Source organism: Oncorhynchus kisutch, linkage group LG14 (assembly GCF_002021735.2).
Source record: "Oncorhynchus kisutch isolate 150728-3 linkage group LG14, Okis_V2, whole genome shotgun sequence".
Classification (NCBI taxonomy): Eukaryota; Metazoa; Chordata; class Actinopteri; order Salmoniformes; family Salmonidae; genus Oncorhynchus; species Oncorhynchus kisutch.
The window spans coordinates 39569710-39590549 of NC_034187.2; the positions used below are offsets into that span (position 1 = coordinate 39569710).

At 41.0% G+C, this 20840-nt stretch overlaps 2 protein-coding genes across 5 annotated transcripts; one reads left to right on the forward strand and one right to left on the reverse strand.

The window, feature by feature from the left end:
* Positions 1-243: 243 nt before the first annotated feature.
* LOC109903868 (peptidase M20 domain-containing protein 2) lies at positions 244-5303 on the forward strand. Its single transcript, XM_020500864.2, has 7 exons — positions 244-756; positions 935-1083; positions 1190-1332; positions 3027-3181; positions 3286-3412; positions 3507-3614; positions 3860-5303. The coding sequence occupies exons 1-7, from the start codon at positions 322-324 to the stop codon at positions 4036-4038; spliced, it is 1296 nt and encodes a 431-aa protein (XP_020356453.1). The 5' UTR covers positions 244-321; the 3' UTR covers positions 4039-5303.
* LOC109903870 (gamma-aminobutyric acid receptor subunit rho-1) lies at positions 4305-19411 on the reverse strand. 4 transcript variants are annotated; one of them, XM_020500865.2, is made up of 10 exons: positions 19007-19411; positions 12738-12791; positions 12419-12525; positions 8943-9010; positions 8327-8550; positions 7385-7467; positions 7129-7269; positions 6805-6957; positions 6370-6566; positions 4305-6047 (listed from the first exon to the last, which is right to left on the reverse strand). In XM_020500865.2, the coding sequence occupies exons 1-10, from the start codon at positions 19120-19122 to the stop codon at positions 5730-5732; spliced, it is 1461 nt and encodes a 486-aa protein (XP_020356454.2). In that variant the 5' UTR covers positions 19123-19411; the 3' UTR covers positions 4305-5729. The 4 variants fall into 4 exon arrangements, with proteins under 4 accessions (XP_020356454.2, XP_031644253.1, XP_031644252.1 ...); XM_031788393.1 differs by having other exon boundaries at positions 4311-6047; positions 6469-6566; positions 19007-19376; XM_031788392.1 differs by having other exon boundaries at positions 5368-6047; positions 6469-6566; positions 6759-6957; positions 19007-19376.
* Between the last annotated feature and the right edge of the window lie 1429 nt (positions 19412-20840).

A 20840-nucleotide genomic window follows, 5' to 3' on the forward strand; every position in this document is an offset into this window, starting at 1 on the left:
TATGTGAGATTGCAAAAATGACACCATTCAAAACCGTCTCAGCCTTGCATATGACCATCTATAGATTAAGACAAATGCTTTTCAGGCCTACTTAAATTTCAGGCCTAGTTAATTTCAGAATGGTTTAAATTATAGCCCCATAATTAATTATTAAAGCCTTCCTCAGATACCTCACATTGAATAAGTGCACATTCTTACTCCAGACAGTAGATGGCAACCTCTGCCTATCTGAAAATCAGTCTGCCACAGAAAAATAAAAAATATTAACAACTTTTACTGCGCAAGACTATTACGAGTTTGCTGGACTGCAAAAAAAAGATTATGGCACTAGGCTCTCAATCGCGTGAAAATCGAATGCAGTTGAAACACAATATTGGAACCTGCATAGACACAATTCAAGACAAGCTGTTCATTCTAAGCCAAGACATATGGAGGTGTCCAGAGCTTGCATATGGGGAGAAACAGTCACACGACAGGCTCGTTCGTTTTCTCTCTGATGATAACTTATGGGAGGTTGAAAGTCACTACAAACTCCCTACCGCAGTTAGGGCGACATGGGGCCCATTTGGTGGCAAAGACGGCGACAGAGTTTTGAATGTGGGATTCCTATGCGAGTACGACGCGTTGCCAGGTATTGGCCATGCATGTGGACACAACCTTATAGCAGAAGTCGGTGTGGCTGCTGCACTAGGGCTGACGGGTGCATTAGGATTAGTAAGAGAACCAACAGACTGTCTGACTCCTCTCCGTGTAAAGGTACATTTTTCCAGCAGCGAGTGCATATATTGTGGCATTAAAGGTGTGTCCATTTGTCCACTTACTAATTTATTGTGCATGGATAAAATGTCACCATCTGCCATTTGAATAAATTATCGATTGACCTACTGATTGATTACATTGCCTCAGTAAACACAGCCATGTGTCATTGCCATAGGTGACAGTTCTTGGGACCCCAGCAGAAGAGGATGGAGGAGGGAAGGTTGACCTCATCCTGGCTGGGGCATTTGAAGACATGGATGTTGTCTTCATGGCTCACCCCGCTCAGCAGGATGTTGCCTTCCTACCCTGTGTATCCATCACAGAGTGAGATTCTGTTTCTGCCTACTGTATCCGGTTCCAGTTTTACAATATTTTAACTGACCGTTATATGCTTCCATTTTGGGTTCAATCTTGGTTAATCTATTCTCAGTGTGACAGTGAAGTACCATGGGAAGGCGTCTCATGCTGCAGCGTACCCCTGGGAGGGGGTCAATGCCCTGGATGCAGCAGTGCTGGCGTACAACAGCCTGTCAGTTCTGAGGCAGCAGCTGAAGCCAGACTGGAGACTCCATGGTAAGTGATGAATGAGAGAGGCTCCTACTGTCATGTGCCTGCATGCAGAGGCGCCAACTTTCACTGGGGACGGGAGGTGTACAGTTGAAGTCGGAAGTTTACATACACTCAGGTTGGAGTCATTAAAACTCGGTTTTCGACCACTCTACAAATTTCTTGTTAACAAACTATAGTTTTGGCAAGTCGGTTAGGACATCTACTTTGTGCAGTGATTTTTCCAACAATTGTTTTCAGGCAGATTATTTCACTTATAAGTCACTGTATCACAATTCCAGTGGGTCATAAGTTTACATACACTATGTTGACTGTGCCTTTAAACAGTTTGGAAAATTCCAGAAAATGACGTCATGGCTTTAGAGGCTTCTGATAGGCGAATTAACATAATTTGAGTCAATTGGAGGTGTACCTGTGGATGTATTTCATGGCCTACCTTCAAACTCAGTGCCTCTTTGCTTGACATCATGGGAAAATCAACAGAAATCAACCAAGACCTAAATGTAAAAAAAATCAAACATTGTAGTCCTCCATAAGTCTGGTTCATCCTTGGGAGATATTTAGAAACACCTGAAGGTACCACGTTCATCTGTACAAACAATAGTACACAAGTATAAACACCATGGGACCACGCAGCCGTCATACCGCTCAGGAAGGAGACACGTTCTGTCTCCTGGAGATTAACGTACTTCGGTGCAAATCAATCACAGAACAACACCAAAGGACCTTGTGGAGATGCTGGAAGAAACTGGTACAAAAGTATCTATATCCACAGTAAAACGAGTCCTATATCGACATAACCAGAAAGGCCGCTCAGCAAGGAAGAAGCAACATCTCAAGACATCATTCAGGAAGTTAAAGCTTGGTCGCAAATGGGTCTTCCAAATGGTCAATGACCCCAAGCATACTTCCATAGTTGTGGCAAAATGGCTTAAGGACAACAAAGTCAAGGTATTGGAGTGACCATCACAAAGCCCTGACCTCAATCCTATAGAATATTTGTGGGCAGAACTGAAAAATGCATGTGCGATCAAGGAGGGCCTACAAAATCTTACTCAGTTACACCAGCTCTGTCAGGAGGAATGGGCCAAAATTCACCCAACTTATTGTGGGAAGCTTGTTTTGGCTACCCAACACGTTTGACCCAAGTTAAACATTTTAAAGGCAATGCTACCAAATACTAATTGAGTGTATGTAAACTTCTGACCCACTGGGAATGTGATGAAAGAAATAAAAGCTGAAATAAATAATTCTCTCTACTATTATTCTGACATTTCACATTCTTAAAGTAAAGTGGTGATCCTAACCGACCTAAGACAGGGAATTTTTACAACGATTAAATGTCAGGAATTGTGAAAACTGAGTTTAAATGTATTTGGCTAAGGTGTATGTAAACTTCCGACTTCAACTGTATATATATATATATATATGTCCCCCCCCCCACCCCACACTTCTAAAACCAAAGTTGTGCCCCTGCCTGCATGTGTGGGTATAACCATTGAAAGTAAAGTGATATTTTGGTATTCACCTGTTGCGCCTGTGCAGTAATGTATCAAGTCTTTGTGTACTCCATTGATGGCTTCATACTGTAACAGCTGTTGAGCAAACCACCATACCTGGCTGATCCACAGTCTCTGTGTATACCTCTTCCTTATCGGACATAAAGGTTCAATTGGTTTCTTCTTTGTCTTCTTCCACAGGCATCATCAAACATGGTGGAGTGAAACCTAACATCATCCCAGCCTACACCGAGCTGGAGTATTACTTGCGCACTCCACTGGTCACGGACCTGTCTGACCTCAAAGCCAAGGCAGAGGCCTGCTTCAGGTCAGCTGCCATGGCAACTGGTTGTCAAGTAAGCATGCTCAAAATAGCATTTTCTTCCATTGTCCCTTGTTTACCATCAAGGTTGAGGGAAAATATGTTGGTGGTTAAGTCGTGTAAGTATATTTCCAATAGGTGGAGATAACTTATCCAAACCACACATATTCCAACATCCTTCCCAACACCACCCTTGCGCAGCTCTACGAAGAGAATGGTAGATCCTTGGGGATTGAGTTTGTGGAAGTGCAGAACAATTTCTCAGGTAGCGAAAAATGAAATAATAATAATAATTGTAGAGGGAGTAATATTACTGGAGATGAGCACTTGTCTTCATAGTCTTGTCTATGTCTTGGCAGGTTCCACTGACTTTGGCAACGTGTCATTTGTCGTCCCTGGGATACACCCTTTCTTTTACATCGGCACCGATGCACTGAACCACACTGAGGAGTACACCGCAGCTGCAGGTAGGGTCCAGTAATAAAAAGAGATGGGTACTGCTCAACTTGATTTCAGCCTATTTTAAGATCTATAAAATAAACTGTGAATACAGAAAATGGATACAAAATGGACCCTGGTACAGACTGATTTTCTGACCATGATGATATTATTCACATCAGGGGAGGCTGTTGAGGGGAGGATGGCTTATGAGCCATCCTCCCCTCAGCAGCCTCCACTGATTCACATATGCCTACTCCATTGAACGGTCCAGGTGCAGAAAAGGCCCAGTTTTACACACTCCGGACGGCCAAGGCCCTGGCCATGACAGCTGTGGATGTGCTGTGCTGCCCTGAGCTGTTTCACAAGATGAGGGTGGAATTCTCTGAGGCCAAACTGAAGCAGGAGCAAGGACCGAAAGACAAGGACACTACTGGCTCCACACATTCATGAAAAAAACAAACATTGATGACCTCGTGATTAACAGGAAGTATTGATTCAAACTACATCTAGTCAGAGGCTGCTCTGCAATCAGTGCCAAGTTGCTCATGATTTTCGAAGAATGGTAATCATTGTTATCAATGAAGCAATTCTAATACACCATAAAGCAAAGTTTCTAATGAGACGCTGCAGTATTGCAATTACTGTAATATGTCAATTTCCATGTCTTTAGGCTAGTTCAAAACATGTTCCTCCATTTCAGATGCAATGACTTCCTCTTTCTCAGAAAACATCACATTTATTAAATATGTTTAACAATGATCACAACATAGCTTTTACATAGGTGTGTTGAGTGATTATGCTCATATTGATTATAAAAAAATAAGGGGTATTTGGAGACACAATCTCCTAGTAAGACAATAATATATCCATCCTGTAGCTATATATGAGGTTATCTACGAGGTTATTTAATCAAACGGATTCAAAGGGGAATGAACTCTAAAACCCGAAACAACTAATACAGTGAATCTCACATAATAATATACACGAAGAGACATTAACTTCAAAAGTCTCAAAATAGTGTAAAAGAAAACAGCCTAAAGTGATTTGTACATTTTGGCTTCAAATAACCTAACCGGTTTGTTTGTTATGTATTCGTGTCACATGTAGTTGTGCTATTGCTGTGAAAATTAGCACAAAGGTCAAATGGTTGCTTATTACCAACAAACTAGTGTTTAAGATCAGAAGCAACGATACATAACATCCAAATAGTGTGTTCATATTTTAGAACTGCAAATATGAAAATTTAAAGATATCACCTGAAATTCAGGCTTTAGAGTTTAAAAGGATAGCACTCTCCGGGGCACTGTCTAGTCATAGTCATGCTAAGTCACTAATATATACACGTCATGTCAAGGCCCTTCACCCAGTGGGCAAGCATTCAGATCTAAAACCTATCAATGTTGTTTTTCAGTTGCTTAGTTGTCTATTGGTCACAATCAATATGACACAATCCCAAAAAGTTTGAATTAATCGTGACCATAATAAAAAAAAACCATCTCAATGTCAAATATATAATCAACGTTCTATGGAAAATAATTCACAACATGTGTAAACAACATTGTATTTCAAAATTTGACACTCCCAAAACATTGCAATCAAAAATAGTTTTTCAACCCCGATGCACCAGTTATCAATATTAATTAGTCTGATGTTTGAGAAACCATATTGTAACTGAACATTTTCAGTGGATGTTTAAATAAAAATACTGCACCCAATTTTGTAATGCTTGACCCGGTGGCTCAGTGGAAATGACCATAAACCCTTATAATTGTTTTCTTGAATACACATGGAAAGAGTACATATTTAAATAAGTCCATTTAAGAGGCTCGGTCAAGAAGGCAATGTTCCTTGCATTTTATGAGCCATATCTCAATCTCTTTCGCTGTCTTGAAAAACAGACAAAAACATGTTCTCTCTGTGGCCACTATCCCTGTTAATAGAGTCACAGTGGAGTCCTGGGTCATATTCATTAGGGCACACTCTAAAATTCGACAAGTTCATGTAGTCCCACTCCCTCCCTGTTTGAGTCAGTTCTCTGCCCATTTAGTGCTTAATAAATATGACCATGTTGTGCTCTAACTGCAGCATGTGAGTGTGATAGGTTAGAAGGGTCCTTCCCCATTTGTGGCACAGGCCAGGCGTTAGGAGTAGATAGACCAGTAGATGATGTTGAACAGGGCGTAGGAACCAGGGAATAGGACCCGTGAGTACTTGTCTATGGCGTGGGTGTCTATCCAAATGTTCACATAGCCTGGCCTCTTTACCTGGCCCGTGAGCTGGGGATCCCCCAGAACCACCTGGGCCAACATCCTCTCCTGCCTGCCGCCGTTCTCTGGCATCCCATAGTTCCCTGCGGTGCCATAGTTCGCTGTGCGGTTGACGTCCATGGTGGTGTAGCCGGAGATCTGGGGGTCGCACGTCATGTCGTCCGGGTTGCCAATGCCACAGGTACAGGGCAACTGCAAGTAGGTGGAGGTAAAAGGTGAATTAACGGACAAGACTTAAACTACAAAACCGAAGTATTTGAAGTGGCTTTATAGACACTTAATATGTAACTTATTTTGCATAGGGCTTCTAAAGAAGGTTGTTTTGTGGCAAGAAAAGTTTTCGGGGACTCTGAAATTCTTCCTCCTGGGGCTACTTATGCAGTTTAAGCTCCATATGCCACAACATTTGGCATATGGAGCAATATGAGCAATGCACCAGATGTTGCCCCTAAAAATAAATGTATACAGAAAAGCAGAAAAACATTTAATGTTAATGAAATTAAACAAAATGTACCCTTTCTCTTAGCTTCCTCTCTTTCCGTTCCTGCACGGTCGAGAGGTAGTTGACCGCTGCATACTCTATGACCGAGAGGAAGACAAACACAAAACTGACCCACAGGTAGATGTCTACTGCTTTGATGTAGGACACTCTGGGCATGGAGGCGTTGACTCCAGTGATGATGGTGGACATGGTGAGCACCGTGGTGATACCTGGACAGAGTCGAAACAGAGGGTTCAGCAACCTAGGTGATTTGACACCGATCTCCATTGAAATAGCTTTTTAGTTTACAGGTCATTTTAAGCCTCATTGGGGGCCACCATTGAGACCAAACATCACAATCAAACACATGAGCATCAAGACTGTACTACATCTCAAATAGAAAACTGAAATATCCATTAAACCTAGAGCTAGAAACTTTCTTGTCCTTCTGGCAAGGGCCTTTCCTACCCAAGGGGACCCTAGCGGGGACAGCCCTGCGGTCGATCCAGAAGGAGACCCAGGACAGCATGACCATGAGGGTGGCAGGGAAGTAGGTCTGGAGCAGGAAGAAGAAGACGTGGCGTCGTAGAGTGAAGTGGATGTACAGACGGTTGTACCAGCCTGGGAAGGAAAAAAGAACACAGTTGATATTCTACGCAGATCCTGTCCCTTTCATTTGTTTCCATTCCCACAGAGGTCTGAAACTCACGACCCGCTGGCTAAATGCGGCCCGCATGGCAGTTTAATGTGGCCCATATGGTTGTCTTAGTAAATATGTGACTTCAGGGTTACCTGTACTGCTATAAAAGGCCAGCTTTGTAGTGGTGTGGAACTTCTGGATGAGGAACTGAGATAAAGATATCCTCTCGTCCGTGTTCAGTGACTCGTTGCCTTTCTTCCAGTACAGCATGAGGTCATCGTCCGTGTACGCGTCTGATGAGAGAACGTTAAAACCCCCCCAATGAATACCTCACATGATTGTGATAAAACTGGATCAAATGTCATCAGAGATGTGTAGGTAAATGGTGAAGTTGAGAGATGCACTCACAGCTCTCTATCTCCAGCGAGCAGGTCTGTGTGTCCAGAGGGAAGCGACTCAGGTCCATGTTGCACATGGCCGTGACTGTGATTCTGTTAGAACAAAAGTGACACCATAGCCTGACTTATGTCAATTTAACGTCTAGTTTTGATTTACATTTGGTTGAGTTTTCAACTAACGTGAATTCAATCCAAAAATGTCACCATGTCATTGGGTGAAAAAAAGACGACAAAATGCTCCTACGTTGATTTACTATTTGCAAAGCCAATCAGTTTTCCACATTGATTCAACGTCATGACATTATTTTTTGGGGGGATGACATTATGTGGAAACAGTGTTGAGTCAACCAGTTTTTTGCCCTGTGGGATGTCACTGAAGGACTAATGTATAACACGGGTTACGTGAGTTCTCTATTTGGCTGGGGAAGGGAAAGTGTTTAGCAATCCATTTCAGTGTTGTCCATCTGTCTCATAAAATGGAAAAATTATGTCACGCACTGTATATCTTTCAATGTACATCATTTATTCAATGGACAAAATATGTGTTATGATAACTCATTCAAGTGTTCCAGGTTGTCCAATTCAACAACCCAGGAAGGTTGCTCGCACCTGATCAAACCTTTCCCGTGTGGTAACATTACATGCTTACTAAGTAGCATGTTCACTAACTTTGTTTAGCAGTCCAACAAATCGGCCTTCTTCATATACCTTGATAAATCAGTTTGAACATGAGCTCAGCGCTAAATCCAATACCCTTGAGGGTAAGTCATCAAACGAGGGTCGTGTTCAGCTAGCATGAAAACGTTCGGAAACGGGGGTACTATCGGAACCTGTCCAATAAGAAACGCTTGTTTTTAGTGTTCCGTTACAAAACGTTCTCTATGGTGTGCCCTAATGGACACGGACACGGCCCAGTTCTCATCATTCTAATACAGGAGAGCTGAGCAGCTACCTTAGACTGTAGAGCACGTTTCCGTCAGGGTGCACCCTCAGCATGACGTTGTCCGTGGTTGTGTCGTGGATGAAGGACCTCTTGGAGTGGACGAAGAACATGTCAGGAACCCAGATCTTCTTGGCCAGCCTGCTGTCGAAGGTCATGCTCTGGTTATTGGTGCTGGGGAAGGACAGGCGCTCGTCCTTCCAGTAGTGCCTCAGGTACAGGGTCATGGTGAAGTCCTGAAACAACACAACAGGGGCATGTTATGGCGGTAGTGGTGCCCTCTGTTGGGGGACAATGACACCTATCGATGAAGCTGCTTTTTTGGATTGAATGTAGGTACAGCATGTGTTGGAGGATTCCACATATGAGATATCTGATTTGAGTGAGCTTCATTTTTTGTGCTTACGTAATATTCATGAAAGGCTTCTCTGGTTGAAACATTTTCTAGATAGTGGAATACTTTTGCAATAGTATAGGGCAAAGATTTAGCTTGGTCAAGCAGACTCACTGCTGTGCTCACGTTTCCTTTCGCTTCGAGTGAAACAGAATGTGAGCTATGAGGCTTGTTACACCAGGCTAGGAACGATTACTCTTCACGGTGTAATAAAGAGATTCAAATCCCACTCACCATATCCACTTCAGAGATTGTGTCCAGACTTTCAACCTGAACATCTACCCCAACTGGAATAGGGGGTCCTGTAATTAAAGACAATTATATTAATAGAAAGAGAGAGTAGATTTTCAGATAGAATTTACTATATTTGACCTCTTTTCAAAATCAAAGAAATGTAATTAGAAGAGCACTTCTGTTTTTCCTTCATTCATTCATGCATTGCTGTAATGGATACTCATTGATTCTACCACAGAGAACATCATGTGTCAGGTAAACCACCCCGTTCACGAAAATGGTTCACTCCTACAGACAGTGAGTCACATGGCCGTGGCTTGCTATATAAAGCAGGCAGACAGGCATCGAGGCATTCAGTTACTGTTCGATTGAACGTTAGAATGGGCAAAACGAGTGACCTAAGCGACTTTGAGCGCAGGTTCCAGTATCTCAGAAACGGACGGCCTCCTGAGCTTTTCAAGCATGACAGTGTCTAGAGTTTACCGAGAATGGTGCGACAAACAAAACATCCACTCAGTGGCAGTCTTGTGGGCGAAAACAGCTCGTTGATGAGAGGTCGAAGGAGAATGGTAAGAATCGTGCAAGCTAACAGGCGGTCCACAAACAGGCAAATAATGGCGCAGTACAACAGTGGTATGCAGAACAGCAGAACAGGGTCTGCCTCAAAACTAGATGGGTATACCTAATACACTGGCCACTGAGTGTATTGTGACTAGGCTTGTGTGGAGTATATAGTAGTTTTATTCAAATACAGTGTAGGCCTATTAATAGGCTGGATTTGCTTGTGCCATGACTGGCTATTTGTTTAACCTATTTTAGCCTTTACTCGTCATCATCCGCCATTGTACAGGAATACAATTAGGTCACAATGGATCAATTTGTTGCAGCGTCAAACATCTGGAAGCTATTGAGATTTTTTCTCTCTCTTCCAGAAAGATTTGGAGCTGAGACATTTTGTGGGCCAATTGTGCGCCGTCCCATGGGTCTCCCGGTCGCAGCCGGCTGCGACAGAGCCTGAATCTCAAGTAGCACTGCTAGCACTGCGATGCAGTGCCTTAGACCACTGCGCCACTTGGGAGGCCTAATAGTAGACATTTTAAAGGAGGATCATTCATAGTGTGATATTTTTATCACTCAGATTACTCTTACAGTCTGTTATTGTTTATTTTTATATATTCATAATACACATAAAACTATATATTTGTCCATTGTTCTGGTCAAAAATATGACATTAATTTTCAGCAACCTACGTTGCTTGATCCATGGGCTTGTGTGAAACACATTTTGTCATTTGGCCTAGATCATTGATGTATCTCTGACCTGAGATACACCCGCCCTCGAGGTATTATGGATTCCAAACATGTAAATAACAAAAAAAAAAACATGTTACTTTAACATGAGAACCCATTAAGCCTCTCACTAATACAATAGATCCCACATGCAGGGCCTTTAATCCCACAACAGCAAATTCCTGTACATTGACCATGAAACCACAAACACTCTGTCAACATCCCTGTTAAAAGAAAGAGTACTAGCATGCCAATGTACAGCTTGTCATGTTGCTGATGTCATAAGGGCTTTTGGAGGCCTGAGCTGATAAGACCATTGGATAGATTGGACGACCCCGTTCAAGGGAAAAAATTATGCTCTAAGCAACAATAAAAAAACAACTACAAACAACTAAAAGGAGTGAATAAACTATTTGTACATTGCCCTCAAAGTAATTTGTGCATCACTGTTGATGCACAGTACGTACATTGATGAAGTGCACCTTCAAATTTTATGTGGAGCATGTTTTTCACATACAGTTGAAGTTGGAGGTTTACATACACTCAGGTTGGAGTCATTAAAACTCGTTTTTCAAACCACTCCACAAATTTCTTGTTAACAAACTATAGTTTTGGCAAGTCGGTTAGGACATCTACTTTGTCCATGAAACAAGTAATTTTTCCAACAATTGTTTACAGACAGATTATTTCACTTATAATTCACTGTATCACAATTCCAGTGGGTCAGAAGTTTACATACACTAAGTTGACTGTGCCTTTAACAGCTTGGAAAATTCCAGAAAATTATGTCATGGCTTTAGAAGCTTCTGATAGGCCAATTGACATAATTTGAGTATATTGGAGGTGTACCTGTGGATGTTTCTCAAGGCCTACCTTCAAACTCAGTGCCTCTTTGCTTGATGTCATGGGAACATCAAAGAAATCAGCCAAGACCTCAGAAAAACAATTGTAGACCTCCACAAGTCTGGTTCATCATTGGGAGCAATTTCAAATGCCTGAAGGTACCACGTTTATCTGTACAAACAATAGTACGCAAGTATAAACACCACGGGACCACGCAGCTGTCATACTGCTCAGGAAGGAGACGCATTCTGTCTCCTAGAGAGGAATGTACTTAGGTGCGAAAAGTGCAAATCAATCCCAGAACAACAGCAAAGGATTTTGTGAAGATGCTGTAGGAAATGGGTACAAAAGTGTCTGTATCCACAGTAAAACGAGTCCTATATCGACATAACCTGAAAGGCCGCTCAGCAAGGAAGAAGCCACTGCTCCAAAACTGCCATAAAAAAAGCCAGACTACGGTTTGCAACTGCACATGGGGACAAAGATCGTACTTTTTGGAGAAATGTCCTCTGGTCTGATGAATCAAAATAGAACTGTCTGGCCATAATGACCATCGTTAAGTTTGGAGGAAAAAGGGGGAGGCTTGCAAGCCGAAGAACACCATCCCAACCGTGAAGCACGGGGGTGGCAGCATCATGTTGTGGGGGTGCTTTGCTGCAAGAGGGACTGGTGCACTTCACAAAATAGATGGCATCATGAGGAAAGGAAAATTATGTGGATATATTGAAGCAACATCCGTCAGGAAGTTAAAGCTTGGTCGCAAATGGGTCTTACAAATGGACAATGACCCCAAGCATACTTCCAAAGTTGTGGCAAAATGGCTTAAGAACAACAAAGTCAAGGTATTGGAGTGGCCATCACAAAGCCCTGACCTCAATCCTATAGAACATTTATGCGAGCAAGGAGGCCTACAAGCCTGACTCAGTTACACCCGGTCTGTCAGGAGGAATGGGCCAAAATTCACCCATCTTATTGTGGGAAGCTTGTGGAAGACTACCTGAAATGTTTGACCCAAGTTAATCAATTTAAAGGCAATGCTACCAAATACTAATTGAGTGTATTTAAACTTCTGACCCACTGGGAATGTGATGAAAGAAATAAAAGCTGAAATAAATCATTCTCTCTACTATTATTCTGACATTTCACATTCTTAAAATAAAGTGGTGATCCTAACTGGCCTAAGACAGGGAATTTTTTACTCTGATTAAATATCAGGAATTGTGAAGAACTGAGTTTAAATGTGTTTGGCTAAAGTGTATGTAAACTTCCGACTTCAACTGTACTAAACCTGATGATTTCACTAGGTAGAAATATACAAATTATATGACTCCTGTAAAGTCTTACCTCCAAATGCTGGTCTCATGGTAAAATCATGGTCATCTATTCTTAGGAGCTGCTCAGATTTTGTCATGGGAGATTTTGTCATGTCTGAACTTCGCTTTAGGATTGGTCTGTAGAGAGGAAAATGTGTTATTTTATAGGGTTAGGCTATGAGATGATCTCTTTTTTCAATGGGCAAAGACATGTTTTACACTGTCAAGTAGGGTATCAAATTACAATATCAGCTTTACTGTATTTACAATATCAATAGTATTGATAACACCTTTCATGTTATGCTATGAGTTTCAGATCAGCGTTTTGTACAATGACAATGAACTCTAACCTTTCAGAGTTGCTATGAGTTTCTCCATCCATTCTTGATGTTTGTCTCCTGGATCTGTTGATGGAAAAATCACAAGATGTTTGTTGTTTTTAGGAAATAAATAGTGGCATTCACCTGGGCATAATGAAAATATCACAAAATGATTGCAAACAACTTCTGGTCAAAATGTCAAGACGAATTCCAGTATAGGTGGTAGAAACAGACAAAGTGACAAAGGAGCATAGAAGTGTAGTAACCTTGTAATGACCTATCATCTTGCTGAAGACCATTGTATGACAGTATTGTGAGGCTGAATTACAGAGGAAGTTTGGTGCAGCAACAACAATAAATAAATCATTCAAAGCAAAAAAATACAAAGGCTTAGCCTACAGTGAGCTACGAACGTATTGAGAGTGACACATTTTGTGTTGTTTTGCCTCTGTACTCCAGCACTTTGGATTTGAAATCATACACTGACTATGAGGTTAAAGTGCAGACTGTCAGTTTTAATTTGAGGGCATTGTCATCCATATCGGGTGAACCGTTTAGAAGTTGTCCATACAGTAGTAACGCCCACGCAATGATTACATCAACCTTGTGACTACAAATTATGGTAGCATCCATATTAATGTTGAAGTGTTTAGAAACATATTGTATTCTTATTTACAATAAAAGTGACTCCAAAATAACACAATACATTATTAGCCATTCATTTCTATTGGACAAAAAATATTCTGAAACACAACCAAAACAAACAGAAAATGCATTCCAAATTTTTTTTGTAGAGCCACAAGATTGATGCAGTCATTGCGTGCTAGGAATATGGAACCAAATACTAAACATCTGACTACTTTAATACCTATAAGTGAATTTGTCCCAATACTTTTGGTCCCCTAAAATGGGGGGACTACAGGAAGGACAAAAAGGGCTGTCATTTCTAAACGGTTTACCTGATATTGATGAAAATACCCTCAAATTAAAGCTGACCGTATTTAACCTCATAGTCATTGTATCCTTCCAAATCCAACGTGCTGGAGTACAGAGCCAAAACAAACAGAAATGTCACTGTCCCAATACTTTTCTAGCTCACTTTATATCATGTTTTCTTTTACAGCTAAGCAAAAATGTCTCTTTTACTCTCAACTTGGCTCAAGGAGATAGATCAGGCTGATTCATTGCCATTTTTATCCCAAAAGATATGAAGGGCATGAAGGCATTCAGAGAAACACTCTATTTCAAGAGAACACACTCATCTCTTGACAACGTTCAAAGAGATCCTACATCTGAATGAATTGTCTCTTTGATTGCATTATCCCAGTCAGGGCATAAACATTTGAAACAGAATACAAAAATAGATTTCCCCCTAAAACCCTAAACTGGATTAATGGGTAGCCTAGAGGCATGAGTGCATGTGTTGACATGCCCCACAGGCGTGCATGGAGAGAGAACAGCCGACAGCATTATTATCTACCGTGACAATCAGAGAGAGAGAGCTACTGGGTGCTAACTGCTGTGGGCTGATGGGTAATGGATGCTATTCCTCTCTGTACGCCCCAGCAGCTAATCCGCTTGACAGAATCCCCTCCACAAACCAGAGACTAGAACAGTCTGTCAGTGTGTGTGTATGCATGTGTGTGTACGACTGAATGTGTGTGTGTCTGTGAGTGTGTGTGTGTCTGTCTGTCTGTCTGTCTGCAGAACACTGCCTTTGGGCTTCCTATAGTTCTGCTGCTGCTATACAGCTGCCTGCCTTTTCTGGACAGACGGAGTCAACAACATGATCATTAATCGACTCCTGTTAAGTGCACATAAGAAGTACAAACTCAGTTAAAAGTGCATCGCAGTTCACAGATCCCAATTGAAAATTGCTCTGTCCAGAAATAGGTTTGCTCAAGTTTTGTGATTGGATCCACAGCAAGCCAACACGCCATTGCATTTCTCAGAATCGGATTGTACTATTGATTATTGTTGTTATTTGGTGCCATTCAAGATGACAGGGGATGTTTTTCATGACTTTTGGAGAAACACCTTCAGGGTGAGAAGTCAGCGTTAGTTAGTATATCATCAGTGTCTGTTAAACTTAGCTAAGCTGGTCTGATAGTGTTTTTGTTGTACTCTGTTCGCTTGTTTTTATAGAGAGAAAATAACACGTTCAAGTCTAAGCCATATACAGTATGTACAGTTTATAGGTCTGGTTCAAGTTATGTGGCACTAACATTTGGTAACACCCACACCAATCCGCTAGGTTTCAATTGCAAAAATGTGTGGCATCTATGACCATACAATTAATAATTTCCAGTCTACATGAGAGAGAAATTGGTGATCTACAACAATATTTGAAGTCATTTCCAAACGCTATTTATCAACTGGGTGGTTCAAGCCATGAATGCTGATTGGCTGACAGCCGTGGTCTATAAGTATACCACAGGTATGATAAAACATGTATTTTTACTGATCTAATTACATTGGTAACCAGTTTATATTAGCAATAAAGCACCTCGAGGGTTTGTTGTATATGTGGTATACCTTAGCCATGGTATATTGGCCATATACCACACCCCCTCGGGCCTTATTGCCTACATTATCTGTACATTTTCAGAAATGCTGGTAAATGAGCTTTTATTGTTTAAATAAATGAAAGCGATTGGTGTGTTTTTTCACAATCTAATCATGGCATGGGGTTGTTTAATGACAGACATGTATTTATTTAATATGTATCACTTGATGGTTTCATTTCAAGAAGAGAAATAATCATTTTTCTTTTGCAATATCCCTTGCAAAAGTATTCATACCCCTTGGATTTCTTCACATTTTATTATGTTACAAAGTGGGATAAACATGTATTTGTCATTTTTTGTCAACAATGTACTCAAAATACTTTGTAATGTCAAAGTGGAGGAAAAAAAAAAAAAAGGATTAATAACAATGTGATTAATAAAATATAGTAATTGCATAGGTTTTCAGCCACTTCAGGCAAGCCTAAATTAGTTCAGGAATAAAATGTGGCTTAACAAATCACATAATAAGTTACATGTAATCACTCTGTATGAAATAATGGGGGTTGACATAATTTTTTAAATAACTAACCCTTCCTTGGTCCCCCATACAGTACATACAGCATCTGTAAGGTCCCTCAAAGTATTGAATTTTAAGCACCGATTCAACTGCAAATCCAGTTGGCTTTTCGAAAGCCTCATAAAGAAGGTTAGTGATTTGTAGATGGGTAACTACAACAAATCAGACATTAAATGTATCTTTAACAAGCATAGTCAAGTTAATAATGATGTATTAACCACCCAGACACACCAAAGATACAGTCGTCCTTGTGAACTGAGCTGTAGGACAGGAATGAACCTGCTCAGGGATGTTACCATGAGGCCATTGGTCATTTTAAAACAGTTTCAGTGTTGAATGGCTGTGATGGGAGAAAACTGAGAATGGCTCAACAACATACAGTAGTAGTGATTCCACAATAATTACTTATATAACAGAGTGAAAAGAAGAATACAAATATAGAGAATAAAAATATTCCAAAACATACGTAACAAGGCACTAAAGTAATACTGCAACGACAAAAAACACGGCAAAGGAAAACACTGTTTGGCCTTAAATGCTAAGCTTTACATTTGAGGCAAATCCAACAGAAAACATCACTGAGTAACTGCCTCCTTCATTTCAAGCATGGTGGTGGCTGCATCATGATATCGGTATGCACGACATCGGAAAATACTGGGGAGTTTTTCAGGATAAAAAGAAACGGGATGGAGCTAAGCAAAGGGAAAATCCGAGAGGAAACCCTGCTTCAGTCTGTTTTAGACCAGACACTGGGAGAGGAATTCACCTTTCAGCAGGACAATAACCTACAACAAAAGGCCAAATCTACACTGGAGTTACTTACCAAGAAGACAATGAGTGTTCCTGAGTGGCCAAGTTACTGTTTTGACTTAAATATGCTTGAACATTTTTGGCAAGACTTGAAAATGGCTGTCTAGCCATGATCCCCAACATCTTGACAGAGCAGGCCTTGAAGAATTCTGAAAACAACGATGGGCTAATATTGCACAATCCAGGTGTGTAAAGCTCTTAGAGACGTACCCAAGAAGACTCACAGCTGTAATCGCTGCCAAAGGTGTTTCTAATATGTAACATGTTTAATCCACCAGAAAAGACAGAACAAATATTACAACAAATCTTATGGTTAAACTCAAATATACAAAAAAATAATATTGGGGGGGGGGGACTCAGGGAGCTGAATACTTATGCAACGACTATATTTTAGTTACTTAATTTCTCTTCATCTTTAATTATGATCTTATTTTCACCTTCCACTTTGACATTACAGAGTATTTTGTGTAGATTGTTGACAAACTAATGACAATGACATTCATTTGAATACCAAATTGAATGAAAAATCTGAGAACAGTGATATTTTTACACACACATAAAGGTACCTATGAGCAAACATTTCTGATGAAAAAAAATAATAATGTGAAGAATTGGTAGATATAACATTTTGGAAATAAACTCTTCATTTGAATGTCTTTGAAATAAAGAACTTTACATTTTCCCTGAAACATATAATTGTGATTCAATATCTTAACACAATGTTTTTTCCTTTAAATTTAAAACATGGTTGTCCTGTAAAAGTATGCGTTGCCTAATGCCTATTGATAGACTATATCTCTTGTGAGAGGTCCGACTCCACAACAGGGATCATCAACTAATTCAGCCGCGGGATGATTTTTTCTTCTTGAGCGGATGGTGCTGGAACACAATTACATATCATTTGTAGGCAGCAAATTGACCGCAAGAAGCCCAAAAAGATATAACAAAAATTATAATATAATAATATAATAATTATATAATTAACAAAAATTATAATTGAAAACTTTTCTTACATCTATTTGTACACAATCACATATTAAAATCTCTAATATGTGTGGGGTTACATTGGAACAGATTTCCATAATTAAAATCACTTGGAGCTGATTTACTGGTGTTTTTTACAGTCTTTTATGTACAACAATTAAAACATGTAAATCCAAAAACTTGGGGTGCCAAATAAAATCACCCACGGGACGCCAGTTGGGGAACCCTGCTCTATAATAAACCATTGATATATAGTTATAAACCATCTGTAAGATTGGTCTAATGGTGAACAGATTTCTAGTTGCTGTTTTCAGATCAGACCTAAAAATAGCTCAAAGGGTCATGATCACATGAGAGTGATACTGTCTAAAGGAGACATGGTTTGTGGGATTATGATATGAAAGGGCCTTTGGAATACATTAAGTGGGTATAAATCACTCAAAGCTGATAAAGGCACCCTGCACTTTGGATAGGAAAAATCCTTATCATCTTTACCAGAGATTAACGGGTGCACTTGTCATTGTACTGTAGGTTTCAGCTACCACGTTTAAGGAATATTTCATCGTTTGCATGCTGTGGTATTTGTCAGGGTATTTGCAGCTAGCAATTAATCCATCAGTCCCGCATAATTAGTTATGTTTGTTGTTAAGTGTATGCATTTCATACAAAGTATTCATTGAGCCTAGCCTGGTCCCAGATCTGTTTGTGCTGTCTTGCCACCAGCTATGGTCATTGACATTGCCAAAAATAGGTGACTAAACACCACAATACAGCACAAACAGATCTATGACTAGGCTAGGTTGAGCTAGGGCTCCATAAACATGTATCATAAGCTGATCAGAATTACATACATTATATCTGCCAATAGTGCCACAGCCAGCACACCATGGAGCAACAGCCACAACATCCACCAATAGAACATAAATAGATACTGGAATATAGGTGCCCTCTCTTAATCCCCTTTCTGAATCAATCTGAATTCACCTGGTGGGGTGAGGAAACAGGTGAGGAAAACAGAACAGGTGACACATTATTGTCACCAAGTGGAACATCACCCAGGCACTCAGCACCAATCAAATATGGGTCAGTTGGTAGAGCATGGCGCTTGCAATGCAAGGATTGTGGCTTCGATTTCTGGGACCATTCATAAGTAAAAATGTGTGCACGCATGACTATACATCGCTTTGGATGAAAGCGTCTGCTAAATGGCTTATTATTAATACTATTACATTAAATGAAATCACTTTAAAAAACAATACAGATTCATCTATACATAAAATACATTTTAAAATGGCATGAAATGTATAATTTGATTCCCATTTTAGATCTGGGCATGGGTTAAAATGTGAATCAAATTATACATTTCATGCCATTTTCAAATGTATTTTATGTATAGATGCCAGGATGTAAGGTGCATTTACCTGCTTTGTTTGTAGGTCTCTAGCTTTTGGCCTCTTTGATGAGCTGATCTCCCAGCAACCCCCATGAGGCAGACGCAGAACAGCACAAGAACAGTATCCACTTGCATGGTGCACATACCACCGTGGACACCTCAAATTCCAGTCAAATTCCACACCCCACTAGGTCTAAAACCTCTCTGCGTGGGTCCTGGGACATTGTCTTCAGCAAAACAGCTTCGGGCTGGGTAAGAAGCAGCAGCTCTGGCCTGACCAACAAAACATCCCACGGTACTTAATCTCCACAGTGGAGAAAAGCAATTTTGACTAAACCTATAAATCCTTGAGCGTCAGATTGCACAGATTAGATCCCTCCAGTGGCGGATGTGGCTCACTCGCTCTGCTCTGCTGCTCTACTCTACTCTGCTCTGTACCGCCCAGACCAATTCTCATAATGATGCGGCATGCTCGTTGGGGAGGTCAATGGTGGGAGATATTGCAGCTACAGGATCTGGATCGCACAGTCAGACACAGAGTCTTTGATGTGGAAGGCTGTTAAATCCCGTAGCTGTGTATTTATAAGCGCTATTCAAAGTGTCTCCCGAGGCTATTTTGCTAAGACATCTTCGAAGGCTGCAAGTGTATGCTGCTAAAATATGGCTTCAGTTTTGCTAACATAGTTATGTGGGATTAGTCTACATACACGCTCTAAAGAGATTGGTGTCTATTGGATGAGCCTAACCTATTTAAACAAATAGTTCATTAATATATAAATTAAACATATTCATCAATGAAGAGTATATCAGTATAGGCTGTCATTCATTATTTTAGGAACTCTGTTTCTGAGTAGTTATTTTGATAATCCACATAAACTCCTCCTCCGTCCTCTCACTGTCAACCGTGTTTATTTTCAGCAAACTTAACATGTGTAAATATTTGTGTGAACATAACAAGATTCAACCACTGAGACATAAACTGAACAAGTTCCACAGACATGTGACTAACAGAAATTGAATAATGTGTCCCTGAACAAAGGGGGGGGGGGGTCAAAATCAAAAGTAACAGTCCGTATCTGATGTGGCCACCAGCTGCATTAAGTACTGCAGTGCATCTCCTCATGGACTGCACCAGATTTGTCCGTTCTTGCTGTGAGATGTTACCCCACTCTTCCACCAAGGCACCTGCAAGTTCCCGGACATTTCTGGGGGGGAATGGCCCTAGCCCTCACCCTCCGATCCAACAGGTCCCAATGGGATTGAGATCCGGGCTCTTCACTGGCCATGGCAGAACACTGACATTCCTGTCTTGCAGAAAATCACGCACAGAACGAGCAGTATGGCTGGTGGCATTGTCATGCTGGAGTGTCATGTCAGGATGAGCCTGCAAGAAGGGTACCACATGAGGGAGGAGGATGTCTTCCCTGTAACGCACAGCATTGAGATTGCCTGCAATGACAACAAGCTCAGTCCGATGATGCTGTGACACACCGCCCCATACTATGACGGACCCTCCACCTCCAAATCGATCCCGCTACAGAGTACAGGCCTCGGTGTAACGCTCATTCCTTTGACGATAAATGCGAATCCGACCATCACCCCTGGTGAGACAAAACCGCGACTCGTCAGTGAAGAGCACTTTTTGCCAGTCCTGTCTGGTCTAGCAATGGTGCGTTTGTGCCCGTAGGCAACGTTGCCGGTGATGTCTGGTGAGGACCTGCCTTACAACAGGCCTACAAGGCCTCAGTCCAGCCTCTCTCAGCCTATTGCGGACAGTCTGAGCACTGATGGAGGGATTGTGAGTTCTTGGTGTACCTCGGGCAGTTGTTGTTGCCATCCTGTACCTGTCCCGCAGGTGTGAT

Bases quoted from the DNA above. Each gene is read 5' to 3' on its own strand.
- LOC109903868 (XM_020500864.2), top strand. From the start codon at position 322: ATGGCACTAGGCTCTCAATCGCGTGAAAATCGAATGCAGTTGAAACAC. The intron at 757-934 runs GTACATTTTTCC...TCATTGCCATAG, and splicing joins TGACTCCTCTCCGTGTAAAG to GTGACAGTTCTTGGGACCCC. The intron at 3,182-3,285 runs GTAAGCATGCTC...TATTTCCAATAG, and splicing joins CCATGGCAACTGGTTGTCAA to GTGGAGATAACTTATCCAAA.
- LOC109903870 (XM_031788391.1), bottom strand. From the start codon at position 19,122: ATGTGCACCATGCAAGTGGATACTGTTCTTGTGCTGTTCTGCGTCTGC. The intron at 12,792-19,006 runs GTAAATGCACCT...TTCCATCAACAG, and splicing joins GAGACCTACAAACAAAGCAG to ATCCAGGAGACAAACATCAA. The intron at 7,270-7,384 runs GTGAGTGCATCT...TTCTCTCATCAG, and splicing joins CTCGCTGGAGATAGAGAGCT to ACGCGTACACGGACGATGAC.